This window comes from Tupaia chinensis, unplaced genomic scaffold (assembly GCF_000334495.1).
Source record: "Tupaia chinensis unplaced genomic scaffold, TupChi_1.0 Scaffold000115_1, whole genome shotgun sequence".
Taxonomy (NCBI): domain Eukaryota; kingdom Metazoa; phylum Chordata; class Mammalia; order Scandentia; family Tupaiidae; genus Tupaia; species Tupaia belangeri.
This window is the reverse complement of record NW_006159579.1, coordinates 8,761,061-8,778,603: the sequence shown is the minus strand read 5'-3', so window position 1 is coordinate 8,778,603 and position 17,543 is coordinate 8,761,061. Positions and strand designations below refer to the sequence as shown.

At 56.3% G+C, this 17,543-nt stretch overlaps 1 protein-coding gene across 2 annotated transcripts in view; it reads right to left on the bottom strand.

The window, feature by feature from the left end:
- Window positions 1-49: 49 nt before the first annotated feature.
- PLCG1 (phospholipase C gamma 1) overlaps window positions 50-17,543 on the bottom strand; it is a gene marked incomplete at its 5' end in the record, with an annotated part of 41,181 nt that continues 23,687 nt past the window's right edge. Inside the window, 31 exon segments of one of the 2 annotated variants that reach the window (XM_006144139.2) lie at window positions 50-734; window positions 881-1,068; window positions 1,160-1,248; window positions 1,329-1,490; window positions 1,598-1,712; window positions 2,841-2,989; window positions 3,069-3,293; window positions 3,441-3,537; window positions 4,594-4,751; window positions 5,326-5,395; window positions 5,638-5,734; window positions 5,930-6,033; window positions 6,867-6,944; window positions 9,429-9,609; window positions 9,692-9,811; window positions 9,886-10,086; window positions 10,375-10,562; window positions 10,685-10,786; window positions 10,872-10,994; window positions 11,133-11,301; window positions 12,029-12,149; window positions 12,233-12,318; window positions 12,399-12,517; window positions 12,700-12,801; window positions 12,898-12,970; window positions 13,136-13,170; window positions 13,397-13,480; window positions 13,573-13,657; window positions 15,676-15,723; window positions 15,852-15,945; window positions 16,051-16,203. In XM_006144139.2, the coding sequence (XP_006144201.1) occupies window positions 692-734; window positions 881-1,068; window positions 1,160-1,248; window positions 1,329-1,490; window positions 1,598-1,712; window positions 2,841-2,989; window positions 3,069-3,293; window positions 3,441-3,537; window positions 4,594-4,751; window positions 5,326-5,395; window positions 5,638-5,734; window positions 5,930-6,033; window positions 6,867-6,944; window positions 9,429-9,609; window positions 9,692-9,811; window positions 9,886-10,086; window positions 10,375-10,562; window positions 10,685-10,786; window positions 10,872-10,994; window positions 11,133-11,301; window positions 12,029-12,149; window positions 12,233-12,318; window positions 12,399-12,517; window positions 12,700-12,801; window positions 12,898-12,970; window positions 13,136-13,170; window positions 13,397-13,480; window positions 13,573-13,657; window positions 15,676-15,723; window positions 15,852-15,945; window positions 16,051-16,203 (3,659 nt within the window). In that variant the 3' untranslated portion in view covers window positions 50-691. 2 annotated transcript variants of the gene reach the window in all.

Sequence of the window (17,543 nt, the reverse complement as noted above, 5' to 3'; positions counted from 1 at the left end):
CCTACAAGGGTGAGGAGCAGGAAGAGTAAATAACTTAGTTAAAATACCATTGAGAAGAAAAATAATACTGCTATTTCATAACATGATCCCCTGTATCTTTCGGGCTGGGTGGTGGTCCCGGCCATGGGCAATGTGCCCTTGTGCTGTGTCCTCTCCCCAGGCAGGGCAGAGCCCTCCTCTGTGGGCCAGTATTCCTCTGCCGTGGCTCTGGGCCCAAGTGCAGAGGCACCTGCCCTCTCACCCTGTCCAGCTGTGGTTTTAAAGCTACAGGACAATGTAAACTTTGTGTCCCTGGCCCAGCAAGGCTCCTGCTCCCCCTCCATTCTCAGGAATGTCACTGGCTCCTCAGAGCTTCCAGAGCCACCAGCTGAGGCAGCCTTTCTCTCAAAGGGGCTTCGGCCATAGTCCTGGACCCACAAGATGGAAGGACCCATCTCCAGAAGTCAGGGCCAGATGTGTGTGCTTAATGCGAGACAGTACGTTTTTTGCCTTCACCCAGAGCTGGGACATGGAGGCCCAAAACAGTAATACATCTCATTAATGGCTTGGTTTTGTCTAGCATTCACTGCTGGAATCGAGGCTCCAGGTTGCGGGACAGGAAGGCTGCCATGGCAGGCAGCTTCCGAAGACCCAGCTCCTGCGTCCCACGAGGTGCGCAGCACCGGCTACTCTCCCACGAGGCTCAGCACGGCTAGAGGCGGTTGTCTCCATTGACCCGAGTCCTCCTTGGGGCCCTGCACAGAGGGGAAGAGTGTTCCTTACAGGCAGAGGGGCTCTGTGTCCTGATAAGGCAGCCCCTGGTTATTGTTCCATCCAGGACAGAGCCCTTGTCCTGGCTCCAGCCCCTCCTCCAGGCTGCACACTGGCCACCTTCCCTCACCTTCGCTCCCGACTATCGAAATGGTCTGCCAGATGTTCCTGGGAGATGCGGAAATCCTCAAATGGTTGCTGGTAGCGGGCTTCAAAGGAGCCCTCTCGGGCCCGGCCATGAAACAGCTGGGCTGATGCATCTGAGCCCCGCTCCCGCAGGGACGTGCCACTGAACGGACTCAGGTCACCGTTCTCCTGCTTCAACAAGGGCAAGTGCACAAGCGGTCAAAGACTCCTTTGCACCAAGAGGGCTGCTGCCCAGTTGTGCCCACCCTCCACCTGCAGTCACCTTGGCAGGGAAGATGTCAATCTTGATGAGCAGAGAGGCCAACTCCAGGTCCTCGCTGTAGTTGTTCTTCAAAGGCACTGCTCTGTATCCTAGGAGGGGAAAAGCCTGCCCTCAGCCTGGGAGAGGTCTAGTAAGATCACGGGCCACTATCTTGAGGAAGGGTCTTTACCTGTCTTCAGGCCTTTTACTGGGAAAGTAGCCTGAGCCAAGAAGTTTTGATCACTAAACATATCTTCCTCATACACCACAAAACGTAGGAAAGCAAATTCGGGGTTACTGATCTGGAAATGGAAAGGCTTGGCTGGCCACACAGGATTCAGTCCATTGTCCACTGCAAAAGCAAGGGCAGAAGGCTCTAGACCACCACTGAGAAGATGGGTGGAGGGCACAGGGCCTTCTGAGCCTACAGAAGGCGATGTCTGGGGAAGGTGGACGTACCCACAAACTCCGTCTTCTGCTTGGTGTTGTCATACTCAGCTCCAGCCACTTCAATCTCCACAAAGGGACAGACGATGCCTCGGCCATTCTTTGGCAGATGCCGGGCCCCCAGCACCTGTGAGAAGGGCAAAGGTGGGCCCTGGACTGTGCTCCCCACTCTCTCCAAAGCCCACCAACTCAAGAAGCATCTGTGCGGTAAAGTCAGCACGCCCTCTGCTGGGCCCCGAGGACACTGCCCTTTAAATCCCTTACTGTGCCAGGGCCTTAAGAGGTCCAGAGAAATTCATTAGAAGTCTTTGTTGTAACCAAAATTTTCATGTGTGGTTTGCAATTGACTTCATTAAATCCAGTCTGTTTTAATATGGAAATATCTTTAATTGTTTTCCCTCAGGGGAGAAATTAAACAAACAAAAAAGCAAAAAACCCTCTTCTTAGAACCAGCAGCCTGTGCTTTCCATGGCTCTGCCACCCAGTCACCCCATGCTGTCCTCCTCCTCCCAAGTCTCTGCTCAGGCCTCTCCTTCCCTGACCCCAAAGCACTGGGCTTGCCTCTTGTGACAGCTGTCAACTAGGGCACAGTCAGGACATTGAGGACTATTCAAGCTCTGGGCACCTTGAGGGGTAAGGGGGCTGCTGGTCATCACTGCTCAGGCCCATTTCTAGCTATTTCCTGCAGATGGGGCCAGGCTTCCTGCCCACCCTCAGCCGCTCTGACCAGCTTGCTCCCTCCAGGCAGTGCCCCCCCACAGCTGGGCCTTACTGGACAACCTAACTCCTTGGTGCCAGGAACTGGCCACATCAGCCCAGCTGCCTCTGCCCTGTACCACATGGAACCCAGTCCATAGTGGGTGCTGGAGTATACTCTCCACCTCCGGGAACAGTGGGTCTTCCTCTAACTTGGGAGCAGCCCAGGCCCAGCTGCGGTGGTGCAGGCAGTGGGTGACACCGAGTGATCCTAGAGCTTTGAGGAGAGCCCTGGATTCAGCGCTTGGGTCAACCTGGACTCGCCCAGTGTGCTCATGACCCTGACTGGAAGGCTGGGGGAAGAGTGTGTATGGCAGAACCCTCCCTGGGCTCCTGTCCATTCTGCCCAGCTCCAGCTCTATATTCCTTCCCTGTTTATACCAGCCCTAACCTCCAGCCTGGGCTCCTGAAATAAGCCCCATTTTTGAGAGCTCAGCATAAACATCCCTCAGTCTCTGCCCCCTGCCCATCCTGAAGCCTGCAGGTGGGCACCACCCACCTCGATGCAGATGGCACACGGCTCCAGCCCACGGAGACTGCTCTTGTCAAAGGGGTCAAAGACTTCGTCCCGCATGGTGCTTGGCTGCAGCACATAGCCGCAGTGCCTGCCCGCCATGAAGAGGGCCTGGTTCATCTGCATGGGCTTATCTGGAAGAGCAGATTTGTCACATCCCAGCCCTACTGCCCCACATGCTACTGTGCCCTGCCCCTCAGGGGACCTTCTCACCTGGAGTCTGGAAGTTGAGGGCCACAAGCTGACTGCCACAGATCCACATGGGCAGAGGGTCATAATTGGAGGAGTCCAGTCGCTGGCCCTTGGGGTAGATGCGGGACAGCTGCAGCCGGTTGTACTGCAGGAATTTCTTGCCTTTGGCCTTGTTCACATACTTCTCTGCCTTGGTTTCCGGGAAGGACGACATATCCCGGTAGCAGGCCCGCTCTGTGCCAATCTCTGGGCCAAACAGGGAGAGAACACTCCTAGAGCCCGCCCACCCAGGCAGTGTGGGGGGCACATGACGACTGTTCTTGCACTTGCCATGGAAGGCACCTGCCGACCAGCCCCACTGGCACGCAGTCCCCCCCACCAGCTCCCCCTTACTTTCTTCATCGAAGGGAACAGGACGGCAGTAGACAACAAGTTCAGAGAGCTCCAGGGCGATCTTCTTCCTCCTCTCCATCATTTTCCCCTCGGTGAGCTGGTGACACATACAGGCCCTGTAGGCCCTCACTAGAGCCCTGCCTAGAAGAAAGCCCTTACCCGCCCTGAGCACACCCACACTGCCAGTGCTCAGGCCTGTCCCCACTCCCTTGCACCTTCCAGATCCCACTGCACAGTAAACAAGGGCCCTCTGTCCTCAGCTTCATCCCAGAATTGCCCTTCCTCTTCTTTCCCCAAGGACACACTTGCCCTCTAGCCCTCCTGAAGGGCAGCACCCTAACCCTCAGATCCTGACCTGGGCCACGCTCCCTCCTCAAGGATGCCTTCTGAGCTCTCATCACCCAGCCTCCTACCCAGGCTCAGCCCAAGAGGGCTCCCTGTCCTGAAGACTGATCCTTTCACCAAGGCATGCGCTCTCTCTCCTCCAGTCACCCTGCCAGCTCCTGCAGCTGCCCCGTGAAGGCCTGCTTGAGCCCCAGTCCTCTGTCCTCCCCCTCAGGGCCAAGCCCTTCCAAGGCTGTGCTCTTGCCACTGCAGACTGCTGCCCTGCTGCCCACTGCCGTCCAACCCAGCCAGCACTACCAGGGCTGTTTGCTGCTGCTCAACCTGATGGTACTACCAGGTTATCATGCTGCCTTCCCCTCTGCAGCCTCAGCAAAGCGGGAACTCCTGCGGCCCCTCCTTCTCTGGGCTGCCCTCTTGGACTTCCTTCCTTGCCCACACCCACACGTGTACAGCTTCTCAGGAGTCCAGCCAAGCCCTCTTCCTACTCGCTGCCTCCTCCCCTCCTGAGTCTTGAGGTACCAAATCCTACTTCCAACCCAGACCTCCGCTCCTGGCTGTAGCCTTACCCAAATGCCTGCTAGGCAGACCACTTGGATTCATGTGAATCCCAAATGTACGTGTCCTCACCGCAATGGGCTGCTGTCCACGTGTCTGCTGCTCCTGGACTGCCACCCATGGCAGGGCCGGGGCATGGCCAGCATGGGCAGTTGGCTGCCCTGCTACTCTGAGGAACGGTGCTGTGAGCTGTGGCCACATCACAGACCTGCACACTACCCACCCGTGCCCTCCAGGGTCCAGCAGTCCTCACCCTGGCATCTGCAGTCTGGGCCACTTCACGGATCTTTTTCACCCAGTCCTGCAGCTCCTCCTGCGAGTCAGCTGCGACATCCAGAGACCAGTGGGCCACCGATGCCATACTGATGGAGAAGACGAAGAGCCGGTTGTTCTTGCCCTCAGGACGGATGGCTGGGAGGGCAAAAGAAAACAGCTGGGAACACATGTCCTGTCCCTGCTCCACACCCTAGGCACTATCTCTGTGAGTTTTCTCACTGCACTTCCTTCTTGCCATACCCCATGAGGTGGTAGGACTGCTCTGCAGGTCCACTCGACAGCTGGGGATGCTACAGCTCATAGACAAGTCACTTTGGACCATGGTGGAGTCAGTGTTCCAGCCCAGTTCTGCCTGCTTCTTCCTCCGGCCACAGCCCCCTCCCCATCTTCAAGCCTCTGTCACATTCCTGTGGCTCACCCCATTAGGACTGTGGGTGTCGGCCACCCAACAGTATCTTTGCTGTCAATTCTGACAGATTTCACAGTGCCTGGCCTGTGGCAAGCATGGAGGAGTCAACGCTGGGAGTGACAAAGGGAACCTGGGATGTCAAGGGGGTGGGGGTGTTCAGAATATGGGGACAGTGTGGCCTGAGGGCAGCCTTTGAGGGTGCAGCCAGCAGCTTTCTCCCTAGGAACAGCACAGGAGAAAGCCATAAAGAACAGCCTGACTCTAGGGGATGGTGGGCAGGAAAAAGGGATGAGGGCTCACCTATCTGACAGGCCGGCACGTCCAAGACTCCTCGCAGCAGGTCCCCCAGGGGGCTATTCTCATCCAAGTGCTGTGGGGAGCAAAGCCCACAGATGGTTGGCACATCTGCTACATACACGCACGAGGGGCCAACTGTACACGTGCCCCGAGTACACCCAGGGTTCCCCAATGTGGCACAGGGGAAATGGCCGCGAGCATGGCCACACAACAGGTGACTGCTATCTGCACACACAGGCACGCCTGGGCCCGTGTGACAAGGGATGCTGAGGTGCAACAGGCAGAACTCGCCCCACCACATGGCTCTAGCCTCACCTCCCTCTCAGGCTCCAGGGCTGCAGGGCTGACCATCTCCTCCACGTAGTTTGATGGGAACCACAGCTGCTTCTTCCCACCATAGTCCCCTCGCCACCTGTGGGAATCACAGGGTGCTGACCCCCACAATAACCACCCATGATCTGAGGAGGGCACCTATTGGTGGGGCTCACGCCTAAGCCAGGCCAAAGCGGGCCCTGCTGGTACGCGTGTGGAGCAGACACCCCACTGATGCATGTCATCAGAGCCCCAGTCCAGCTGCACGGGCCACCACACTGGGTCCTGGGCTCACCAGCCGCCCTCTTGCTTTTCCACATTCTGGATGATGGCGCTCTTGGTGAAAGTCAGTTCATCCTCTCTCTGGGCCTTGTAGTCGAAGAGGGCTTTGACTGCACACTGCAGAGGGCAGAGGGCCCAGTTAAAGCAGAGAGCCACTGGCCCCACCACTCCTGACAGACACACGCGTGTGCTCAGTTTTCCCAAGTGGCCTTGGGCCAGAGGCAGGTGCACTGCTGGCAACCAGACCTAGTGGTGAGTCTCACGGCTGCCCTGCAGGAAGGTTCTAGGACAGACAGGATATGGGAGAGCTGGAGCTTCTGCCTCGGAAACTCCTTAGATCCAGGTGAAAGCCTGCAAGCGCACTCTGGGCCATGGGGAGAATCCTGCATCTGCTCCCAGGGTCAGGGATGGCATACTGGGGAGGGAAGGTCTAGAGTTGCCCTGAGTGCCTGCCTGGGACCTCGAAGTCCAGGACATGGGTGAGACCCCTCATTCCTTATCTTTGAGTGAGAAAAGGAATGTCCTCCCAGGCTCAGTGGCTGCTCAGGGGAGGGGTGAGAAACAGGACATAGGCTCATATACCTTAGAGAAAATGGCCGAAAGAGGAAGATCCTGCCTGACAGATGTTCACGAGGCAAGGAAGTGATGGCCGCCGGGGTGTTTCCCACCCTCTGCCCTCCTGCTGCCCAGAAGGAAATGGGGGTACCCCTGGGGAACAGTCTGAAAAGGTCAGGCCTGACCCAAGGGACAGGGGCTAAGTAGTGGTCAGCCCTGGGAGAGCTGCGGTTGTTCACCAACCACAAGCCTCTAACAACCTCTTGGGCCTAGAAAAACCACAACCACCACTTCTCCACAAAGACCACAGCTGGGCCCAGAACACAGAAAACCAAGCCCCAAGCAGCTGGGGACCACCCTCCCCAGCTTCCTGTGCCCAGCAGACTGAGCAGTACCTTGAAAGTCGGCATGGGGTTTGCCTCCACGTAGAAGCCAGGGTTGCGTCCCTCATACAGGGCCCCATAGTCCGGCTCCTGCAAAAAGGACATAGCAGAACGTGTGAATGGCTCAGAACCTGGAGATGTAAAGTGGCTGCTGGTTCCTACATGCACCTTTACCCTGAGCAGCTAGTCCCCTAGCCCTCCTCACCAGCCACCATCTGCCCCTTCACTGGACCAGGCTGGAGCACCTGGTCCACAGGGTTCCCCAACCTCAACAAGAGCCTGGCCTTACTCCTTCCTTTCTCCACCCAACCCCAACTGTCAACTCTCTACTTCGGTTCCTGAAGACACAAACTCCCACTATCTGAATACACGAGTGGCTAGTCCCCAGAGCACTGTGCAGTGTTTTATCTTTTATTACTATTATTATTTAATTAATTAATTTTAATTTAACCAGGGAGAGACAGAAAGAAAGAGAGAAAAGGAAAGTGAGAAAGCAAGCTGCCAGGTCCAGGACTCGAACCAAGGTCAGTCATGTGGAAGTCCAGCACCTCAACCACTGTGCCACCTGCTGCTCTCACCCTCCTTTTCAAGAAAGATTTCTGCTATAGGGTGAATGCACTTGCCAGAGAGACAGAAAGTGAGATTCATCCCCCCGGGGGATGGCCATACCACAATCCTTCTCCTCCATTCTCCTCTCGGGATTTTGGGCATGCAAACACATGTGCCCACAGTGAGTTTTAAGCCACCTGCTCAGGGACTCAAACTGTGATTGACTATATGGGAGTCCAGTGACGTAAACCATTATACCATCTGCTGGTCCCCACCATGCAGTATTTTGTTCAGTGACTCCTTCACTTACCACTGTACCCAAAGTCAGGGAGTGCCTCCCATGCCAGCCACCCTCCTTCTCCTTTTCCTTGCCACACCTGAACCCCAGGGCTCACTGGACAATAGGCTACCTATCTCCACTGATGACGAAGGGCTCTTCACCCATCTCCTGTCCTAGACACCACCTTTCTAAGGCCTGGTCCAGGACCTGCATGCCCCCTGCACTATCTTTATCTGGAGCATTCACACCTCCTGTCTTCTTTCCTCACTGGCTCCCTGACACCGGCCACCAGAGACAATGTCCACATCTGGGTAGCCTGCTCTCCTCAGCCCTGAGATAAGTCTAGCCAAGCCCATTTGACTAGCACTGGGAAAAGGTCAGTGACATCTGAGCTATGTTTGCAAGGATGGCACCTTGCCAGCAGGTGTGTGTTGAGCAGGGCTTGGTGTTCACACAGGGAGAGGCCCACTATAGCTTCTAGTGGGTGTGTCCCTGTGTGAGCCCCAGGACCTGCCCACCACATCTGTCTTCCAGGCCCCATCCTTGCAGATACAGCTCAGATGTCATTTCCTCCAGGACACTCTCTTGCTCAGGGGCTCTCCTAGGAGTTCCTGCAACACCCCAGGCCTTGGTGCAAGGCACATCCAGGTTATCCAGGGATTCCGACCCGGGTCTCCCGAGACCCCTGCCATGCCCCAACGCAGCCCTCACAGCTGTGCCGATCTTCTCCAGTGCCTCCTCGTTGATGGGGTAGCGCAGCTTCATCTTGCGGTACAGTGGGTGCTTCTCGTAGTAGCTGATGAGGTCGACGAGGCTGTCAAACTCTGAGTTCCCCAGCAGCACAGTCTGGCCTTCCTGCTGGACGCGGCAGTGCTTGATCTTGCCCTCAGCCCTTCACAGGAGTCACACAGGGTCAGGGTGGCCCAGGCCCAGGTGAGGCCCCACCCCCCCAGCACCCAGGGCTGCACCCTCACCGGAAGGAGATGGCATACGAGTTGGGCTCATTCCGTTTCCGCACCAGGAAGGCCCCATCGCGGGGGACGCGCATCAGCATATGCTCGGCTTGCGCTCGGGTCAAGCTTGCGTGGTACCACCTGAACACAGGCAGTCAGATTCTGGCCAGCACCACCCACATCCCCGTCCCACCCACTCCCGTCCCCTCCCTCACTCTTTGCTCTCGTGGGCATTAGTCTGTGGGACAGGCTCTGAGAGGCGCATCTCAAACTCATTGCAGCGCAGGGGCACCTGCTGGTAGTGCGTGATGAGGTCATAGAGGGAGTCGAAGACGAGGTTGTCTGTCAAGAAGAACTTGGGGGTCCCGGCATCCTGTCGAGAGTGGATCCGGCAGTGCTGAACTTTTCCGTTCCGCCTGAGGGAAGACAGTGGGGAGAGGGGGTGAGAAACAGGTCAGCACCCCCCAAGACCAAGTCCCCCCAAAAGGGGACTAACCAAAAGCTGGTGTGTGTTGAGCAGGGCTTGGTGTTCACACAGGGAGAGGCCCACTATAGCTTCTAGTGGGTGTGTCCCTGTGTGAGCCCCAGGACCTGCCCACCACATCTGTCTTCCAGGCCCCATCCTTGCAGATACAGCTCAGATGTCATTTCCTCCAGGACACTCTCTTGCTCAGGGGCTCTCCTAGGAGTTCCTGCAACACCCCAGGCCTTGGTGCAAGGCACATCCAGGTTATCCAGGGATTCCGACCCGGGTCTCCCGAGACCCCTGCCATGCCCCAACGCAGCCCTCACAGCTGTGCCGATCTTCTCCAGTGCCTCCTCGTTGATGGGGTAGCGCAGCTTCATCTTGCGGTACAGTGGGTGCTTCTCGTAGTAGCTGATGAGGTCGACGAGGCTGTCAAACTCTGAGTTCCCCAGCAGCACAGTCTGGCCTTCCTGCTGGACGCGGCAGTGCTTGATCTTGCCCTCAGCCCTTCACAGGAGTCACACAGGGTCAGGGTGGCCCAGGCCCAGGTGAGGCCCCACCCCCCCAGCACCCAGGGCTGCACCCTCACCGGAAGGAGATGGCATACGAGTTGGGCTCATTCCGTTTCCGCACCAGGAAGGCCCCATCGCGGGGGACGCGCATCAGCATATGCTCGGCTTGCGCTCGGGTCAAGCTTGCGTGGTACCACCTGAACACAGGCAGTCAGATTCTGGCCAGCACCACCCACATCCCCGTCCCACCCACTCCCGTCCCCTCCCTCACTCTTTGCTCTCGTGGGCATTAGTCTGTGGGACAGGCTCTGAGAGGCGCATCTCAAACTCATTGCAGCGCAGGGGCACCTGCTGGTAGTGCGTGATGAGGTCATAGAGGGAGTCGAAGACGAGGTTGTCTGTCAAGAAGAACTTGGGGGTCCCGGCATCCTGTCGAGAGTGGATCCGGCAGTGCTGAACTTTTCCGTTCCGCCTGAGGGAAGACAGTGGGGAGAGGGGGTGAGAAACAGGTCAGCACCCCCCAAGACCAAGTCCCCCCAAAAGGGGACTAACCAAAAGCTGTGTGTGTGTGTGTGTGTGTGTGAGTGAGTGTATGTAATATTGTGTGTGTGTGTGTGTGTGTGTGAGTGTGTGTAATCACGATCCATGTAAGAACCTGGAACAAAGGGCTCACAATGTTAACCATGGCAATCTCTGTGTAATGCTGTGTCTACAGGAACACACTGACTGCGTGAGCACAGCCACACTGGGAGTGGGTTACCAGAAGGACAGCGTGTAGTCGCCCACGAAGGTCTCACTCTCTCGCACTAGGAAGGAGCCGTCCGGGGCCCCGGTCTCAATGCAGTACTCGGTGAGCAGGCGCTCCGCGATGTGCCGCCCATCCCGCCCTGCCCCGAGCTTCCCGTGGAACCACTTCTCGTTGGAGTGCAGTTCTGTGCTGCCACTGGCCTGTGGGGTTGGAGTGGGGGAGCAGGGACACTTGGTGTCTAAGGCACACAGTGGCCAAGTGTCCCTGCCCCACCTCCTACCCAGCCAGCCCCAGCCCACCCCAGCCCTGGGCAGTCTTTCACCTCTTTTGGCTCCTCCTCATCCTCATTGCCTTGGTCACTGCTGGTCTCCTCAGAGTAGTAGATCTTGCTGCTGGTCAGAACAAAGTAATGGGGATACCATTCCTGAAACAGACAAAGGGGCCCATGAGCCAGAGCCCTCTCTCCACCTCGGCCCACCAGGCTCAGCCCAGCCTGGCCTGGCCCTCACATGGTTCACGGGGTCCTCCAAGTAGAGGATGCCATTCTTGATGGAGTTGCTGATGTCGTTCTCAGAGTACATCACAGACGTAGGCACTTCCTCGTAGGCACTGCCCTCAGCCAGCTTCTTGTGCTAGAGGGGGCAGAACCGGACACAACAATGCCAAGGTTCCCAGTCCTGGCCCTTCCTCCTCACCAGAACCTAGACCGACAGCTTTGCCATGGCCTAGGAAGAGTGCTGGGGCTCCCCTCACCAGCCCACCACCCTTACCTTGATGAGAATCTTCCTCTTTAGCTGGTTGGGTGAGGGAAGCCCATCGGCGGCAATGTCCACGGGCTTGGTGAGGAGTGTGTCCCCGAGCACCTTCTTGAAGTACTGGGCCATGTTCCTCTGCTGGGCAATGCTGCAGTGGTCCTCGATGGACAGGATGACAGGGTACCTGCCAGGTAGCCAAGGACAGTGGCACAGATCCTGCCATTCTGTGGGATTGAGGCCTGGTCCAAACAGCCTCTTATAGAGTGAGGTGTTGGAGCCAAGGGCCTGGGGACACCACTTCTATAGCAACTATCCCAGAGAAGAGGCAGGTCAAGGCAGCGTGATGGGGTTCTATGGGACAGCTGTGGGGGCCACAGATACCAAGGGTGGCAACTGCTGTAGAAGGGGGCCTCCAGAGTTGGCTCAATTATGAGACTCCCCAGCAGTGCAACAGAGATTCCACACCAGAGGTCAGGAGAGGGGAGAAGCAGACTCCAAATCTAGCTACTGACAGCTCCTGGTGACCCCTTCAGTGAGGGGAGAGAGATCATTGATTAGAGGTTAGATGGTAAACAGGGATTAAGAAATAGGACGCAACAAATGTAGACAATTCTCCATGCTGTGAAGGAAAATGAGTTGGTGGGCCAGTGGGTTAGAGAGACCAAGGATGAGAAAATGTCTTGAGAGGATAATAAGAGCTTGAATGTGACCCACAGTCACAAGAGAAGATGAAGGCAGGCCAAATATGTGGATGTGGACCCAGAAGTGACTTGGAAAGTGATGGCTCAAATAAGAAGCAGGAGAGGCGAAGCCAAGGGCAAGGACGAGGATGAGCAGCCTAGGAGGGAGTGGGGACAAGGCATTAAAGGGTTCCTCAACCCTCTGTCCCAGGAGAGAGCATCTCCACTCACTCTGAGACCACAAAGGCATGCTCCTTGATGGTGTGCAGGACATCTGAAAACTTGATCTTGGTGGTAAGGGTGTGTCCATGGTAAATGACTGGCATCCCATCTGGGCCATCCCAGCAGTCCACTGGGGAGCAACACCACCAGGGTCAAACAAACAGGCCTCCTATGTCCCTCCCCAGCCCTCCCCAGCCCTCGGCCTCCACGCACACTCAATGCAGCGACAGCCCATGCGCAGGCAGCGAGCGTAGGCTTCCAGGGAGGACTCGCTGGAGAACTGGTCCCCAGTCAGGTACCTAGATGGACAAGAGAGACAGGTGCGGTCAGGTGCGCCTTCCAGAGAAGGGCTGGCTGGGGCCGAGGGAAAGGTACTCACGTGTTGTGCGAAGAGGAGATCCAATAGTGGGAGAGAGGGTTGTTCATGGTGTCCGGACACACCGCATCCAGCTGGGTGTTCCACACGCTGTTTTCTTTGGAGAATAAGAAGGTGACGAACTGCCCCGGAACCAATATGGAATGGAAGACAAAGTGAGCCTTGCCCTGCCCTTACCCAGGACTTGGGTAGGGCGGGGCAGGATAGGGTGCTCAGCTCAACTGTGGTGGGCAAGGTGGACAGCGGGCAGGAAGGTGGCATCTCCAAGGAGAGACTAGCTGCTTGAGGCCCAGATGGGGCTCACCTCATCCAGGAAGAAATATGGCTCTTCAATCTCTCGCAAGGGGTCTCGGAGGAAGCTGAGCATGAACTCCTGTACCTGGAGCCGGTCGACAGCCCACAGCTCCTGATGGGATGGGGAGGGTGAATATATTAGAGGTCTCATCAGTGATGAGCCCAGCCCCACAGCCTGACCCCTGACTCAGCCCTAGCCCAGCCATACCCCCTGGTACTCGAGGAGGAACTGCTGGAACTCAGGAAGGGACATGCGGCAGAGCTCCGGCCGCTCCCCAGCCCTGTAGGGAGAGAAGTAGGTGCCTGGTAGCTACTGGTGGGCACAGGTCACAGCAACAAGGGCCCTTGGAAAGCATGGATCATCCCTCCCCTGCTGCCTCCCACTTAGATTGGGAGAGGTTAAGACACCCCAGCAAAGGACCCTAACCACCCACTCCAAACCAAACCTCAGAGCACTGGCTTCCAAGAAGGGGAGGTCCATCTGCAAGAAACAGAATCTGGTCAGTGGGAGAGCTCCAGGGAGGCCACGTGGCCAAGGGGCTCTCAGGAAGAGAGGCTAGGGAGGCATATGGGGGCAGGACTCAAGAGGAAGGCAAGAAAAATGGCACCCAAAAGCCCCGAGGCAGAGTGGCAAGGCCAAGGCGCACAGGGCTGGGGCTGGTGTGGAGGGCAGGGCAAGGGTGGGGGAGGGCAGGTGGCTCATGCACCGTCTTCTGGGCGCTGTACATGAGGCTGCGGTACAGCTGAGCAAACTGCCCATAGGTGATGTCACTGCTGCGCTGCTCTAGGTCCTGCACAGTGAAGAGCAGAGCCACCATCAGGCCACAGGCCGAGGCACTTCTAGCTCCCTCGCCCCCCACAGACAGCCCCAGGAAGCTCCTACCGTCAGCCGCTCTCGGAGGAAGCGCATGTTGGGGACCCTGTAGTTGACCTGGGACAGCATGTTCTTCAAGTCCTTGGCCGATATACTGAGAAAACATGGACATCCAGGTGCCTTACTCAACCCCTCAGGACCTCTGTCCTGTGGGCTGAGCCCACCTAGGGACCTGGAGGCAAGACTGGATCAGAACCCATGGGGTAACCAAGGAAGTCCCATCCTTTCTTTGAGCCTCAGTTTCCACATCTGAGCAAAGAAAAGCTCATGATTATGGCAAGGAAGTGATCAGGCTAAGTCATTCAGGTCAGGCACGGAAGGAAGAGAACCAATCTCAGGCCCCCCCGCCCACCAGTGCTGCTCAGGGCTGCTGTACCTCAAGCTCTCCCAAGATGGCAAGGCAGACGGCAGAGCCCACTTGCAACTTCCTAGGAGGGATGGCTCAGCTCCCTACTAGGACTGTGACTTTGGTCCTCACAACTGCTGTCCCCAACCCCCTCAGTACCAGATGCCACAGAGCATGGGCTGGAGTGGAAGGTGGAGAGCTGTGTTCAGCCAGATACAACCGGGCCCTCTGCTGGGGTGGACGGGATGCTGGCTTCAGGAAATGAACTGAGAGAACAAGCATCCCTGCCCTCTGGGGAGGGGCTGGGGGACATTGCTGGACCAGGCACATGGTAGACAGAAAGGAGAAGGAAAGCTCTCTCTTCTGGAAGGTGGTTTTTTTTGGGGGGGAAAGGGCACTCCCCCTAACCAGCCCCAGAGTCTGGCAAGCAGCAAAGTCCCGAGGGGCCTCAACACTGCATGAAGTGGTCCAGTGCTGCTGAACATGCTCTCTGCAGGCACCAATTCATCTGCCCCTCACAGCTGCCCAGGAGGGAGGTGCTGCTAGGGTTTGTGTTTTCCAGGAGGGAAACAGAGTCCTCCTGATCTCATGGCCTGCACTGCTGACATCCCTCTGTACAGACTTCCTCAGCAGCAACTGGCTGTTGCTTTTCTCACCACAAAAATGTGTCTCTGCCTGCTTACCTCTCCAGCTGCCTCTTCTCCTTGGCAAAACTCCTTGGAAGAGCCATCAAGCTTCCTCTCATTCCCTTGAACCCTTCACCCACCATGTTAAACCCAAGAGTCAACTCAGTCTTCATCACTCTCTTCCCTCTGACACTCTGTGGCTTCTCCTCTGACCTCACTAGCTGCCGCTCTCCCAACCTGTCAGGTGGGATGGCCTGGGACCAGCCCCTGCTTTCCCTTCCTTGCTGCCCTTGTCCCTAGTGATCTCGACCAGCCCCATGACTTTCTGTATCATCCTCATCCTTCCAAGTTCCTATCACTAGCCCCAACTTCTGCCCTAAACTCATTCTACTCACCTGCTGCAGCAACACTCTACCTGGTTATCTAACAGGCATCATAAAACTTAACACACCCACAAACAAGCCCCCAAACTTCCCTCCAAATATGACCTCCCCCCTAGTCTTCTCATTTCAGTCAATGGCAACTCTATTTTCCAGCTGCTCCAGCCAAAAAGCATAATCATCCTTGACTCCTCTCTCTCTTGCCCAAAATCAATCTGCTGTGAAATTCTTTTTGGCTCTATTTTCAAAATACGATACAGCCAAAATCTAGCCACTTCCTCCCATTACCACTCTGACCTAAGCCCTCTCATTTTTCACCATTTTAACAGCTCTCCACACAGCAGTGGAGTGACCCTGAGTACTCTAAAACGGAGTCCTGTCTCAGCACAAAGGGCCTTACCATGGTGCAGTGGCACTCACGCCGCCTTGTCCTTAGCACCTCTGGCTGCCACACTGGGCCTCCAAACTGTAATCTTCAAGGCATCCCCTTCACACACACTGTAGGCCACACTGACTTCACTTCCAAGACACTCCAAGCCAATTTTGCGCACCCAGTCTCTGCCCATGGTGCAGGCACATGACATGAGTCACTGGCTTTCACCAGCTTACACAAGGCTACCAGAGGGCTTTCTGTAGAAAGTTACTCACACCAGCCTGTCCCCAGGGTCCTCTGGCTCCCCAGGCAGCTGTGAGGCGGCATAGCGACTGTCCTGGCTGCCCCACCCACCTTGCTGGGTGAAAGCCACATCTCAGTACCTACCGATCCTCACGATTCCGATCCACTGAATAGAACTGCTTGCGGAGCCACCTGCACAGAGAAGCGGGAGGTGAGGTGAGAGCAGCCACTCACCCAGGGCCAGGCTTGGGAGGAGCTCAGCAGGCAGCATCTAGGTGTGCCAAGGCCCCCCAGTCTTACCATGTCAGGGTGGCTCTCACCTCTCAATCTGCAGGGGTGTGGCTGCCTGCAACGTGTCCTCCATCAGCCAAGTCAAGCCCTTGATCCACATGTTTACTTCATCCTCGGATGTGGCTGTGGGCAGGGAGTAGAGAGCTGAGCTGAGGTTATACATCTCCATGGGGCCCAGGTCTAGCAGGCATTCCCTATAACCCCCATCTCTCCTAGCCCAACTCCCACCTTGCAGGCTCAGGGTCTTCAGGCGGAATTCCATTCCATAGAGGATGACAAAGCAGTGTGACTGGTCTGGCCGGAAAGCAGGGTCCTCTTGGTAGCGATCAAAGTCCCTTGAAGTCTTCCCTGGCCGGATCTCCTTGATTTCACGAATATCAACTAGGGAGGTAGTGAAAAGGCCCAAAGTCAGGCTAGGGTCTCCCAGAGTCAGCACTGAAAGAAGGGCAGCCTAGTTTCCTCATTCAGTCCTGTACTCTACTTAGAGAGGGACCAGAGAGAAACTGCCTTCCCACTGAGGCAGAGCCAAGACCATTCACAGTCAGACTGGAGACTAAAAACAAGCCAGGCTGAGTCTAAGGACAGCCCTCTGCTAAGAACCAAGAGGTCAGAGAGGGCTATCTGGGGGAGGTCTGTGCCTTGACCCTTCTGCATCTGTGTTCCCTCACTTGGAATCCAGGTTGCAAACTGTAATCTGAAAAAGGGCTGGATCCCAGGAGAAATGGGGACCTTAAGGCTGTTCTCTGAAGGCCACTTTCTGGCACAAAGTGAATCACAAGTCCCAGGGGTGGAGCCAACTAGGACTTGGAGCCCAAGGAGGACATATGCTCAGGTCCTTAGCCAGAATCCCTGAAATGTCCCACCCAAGTCTCAGCAAGAAGCCTGGTCCCCAAGAGGCAGCAGCTGTCCAAGTGCTCCAGCCATCCCAGACCTGGCCCACTGAAACATCTGGGACCATCTCCCTGCCTTGGGCATCAAAGAGCTCACAATGCTCCCCTGCTCTCACACAGCACAGGCTGGGGGAGCCTGGGGCCTGAATATTCGGCAGACTTGGCAGACGGCTGGCCTGCCTAGGCCACTAACTTGAGAGCTGACTCTGAGGGACTCATTTAACTTCTCAAAGCCCCAGTTTCACCATCCATAAAGCAAAAGACCTAAGTTTCTCTAGAAGGCAGAGTGATAGAACAAACATGCTCTAGAGTGAACAAACAGGCTCTAGGATGAGATGCCTGGACTAAGTCCACCTCACGTTAGCTGTGTGATCCCGGCAGAGTGACAACCACTCTGACCTGGGCCATTTGAGAAGACTGCACCAGGAAGAAGTTGGTAAGGTGAAAAGTTATGGGAACCAGCAGTTAGCGTAATGGCTATGTCGCTGGACTCCCACGTAGTCGACCGCGGTTCGCATCCCAGACCCAGTGGCTTAAAACTCACGCCGGGCGCGTGTGCGTGCATGCCCAAGATCCCGAGAGGAGAATGGAGAAGGGATTGTGGCGTGACCATTGCCCCTGGGGGGTGATTTCTCGCTTTCTGTCTCTCTGTCTGGCGAGCGCACGTGCCCTATAGCGAAAATCTCTCAAAAAAAAAAAAAAAAAAGTTAAGTAAGGGGAACATTAAAGTTTGTTTTTGTTCTTTCCTAACATTTCGTCGTAAGAGGGTTTCTTTAATGTTAGTATGCTCTGAATGTGTAGTGCATTCTTAGGCCCAAAACTCAACTTACA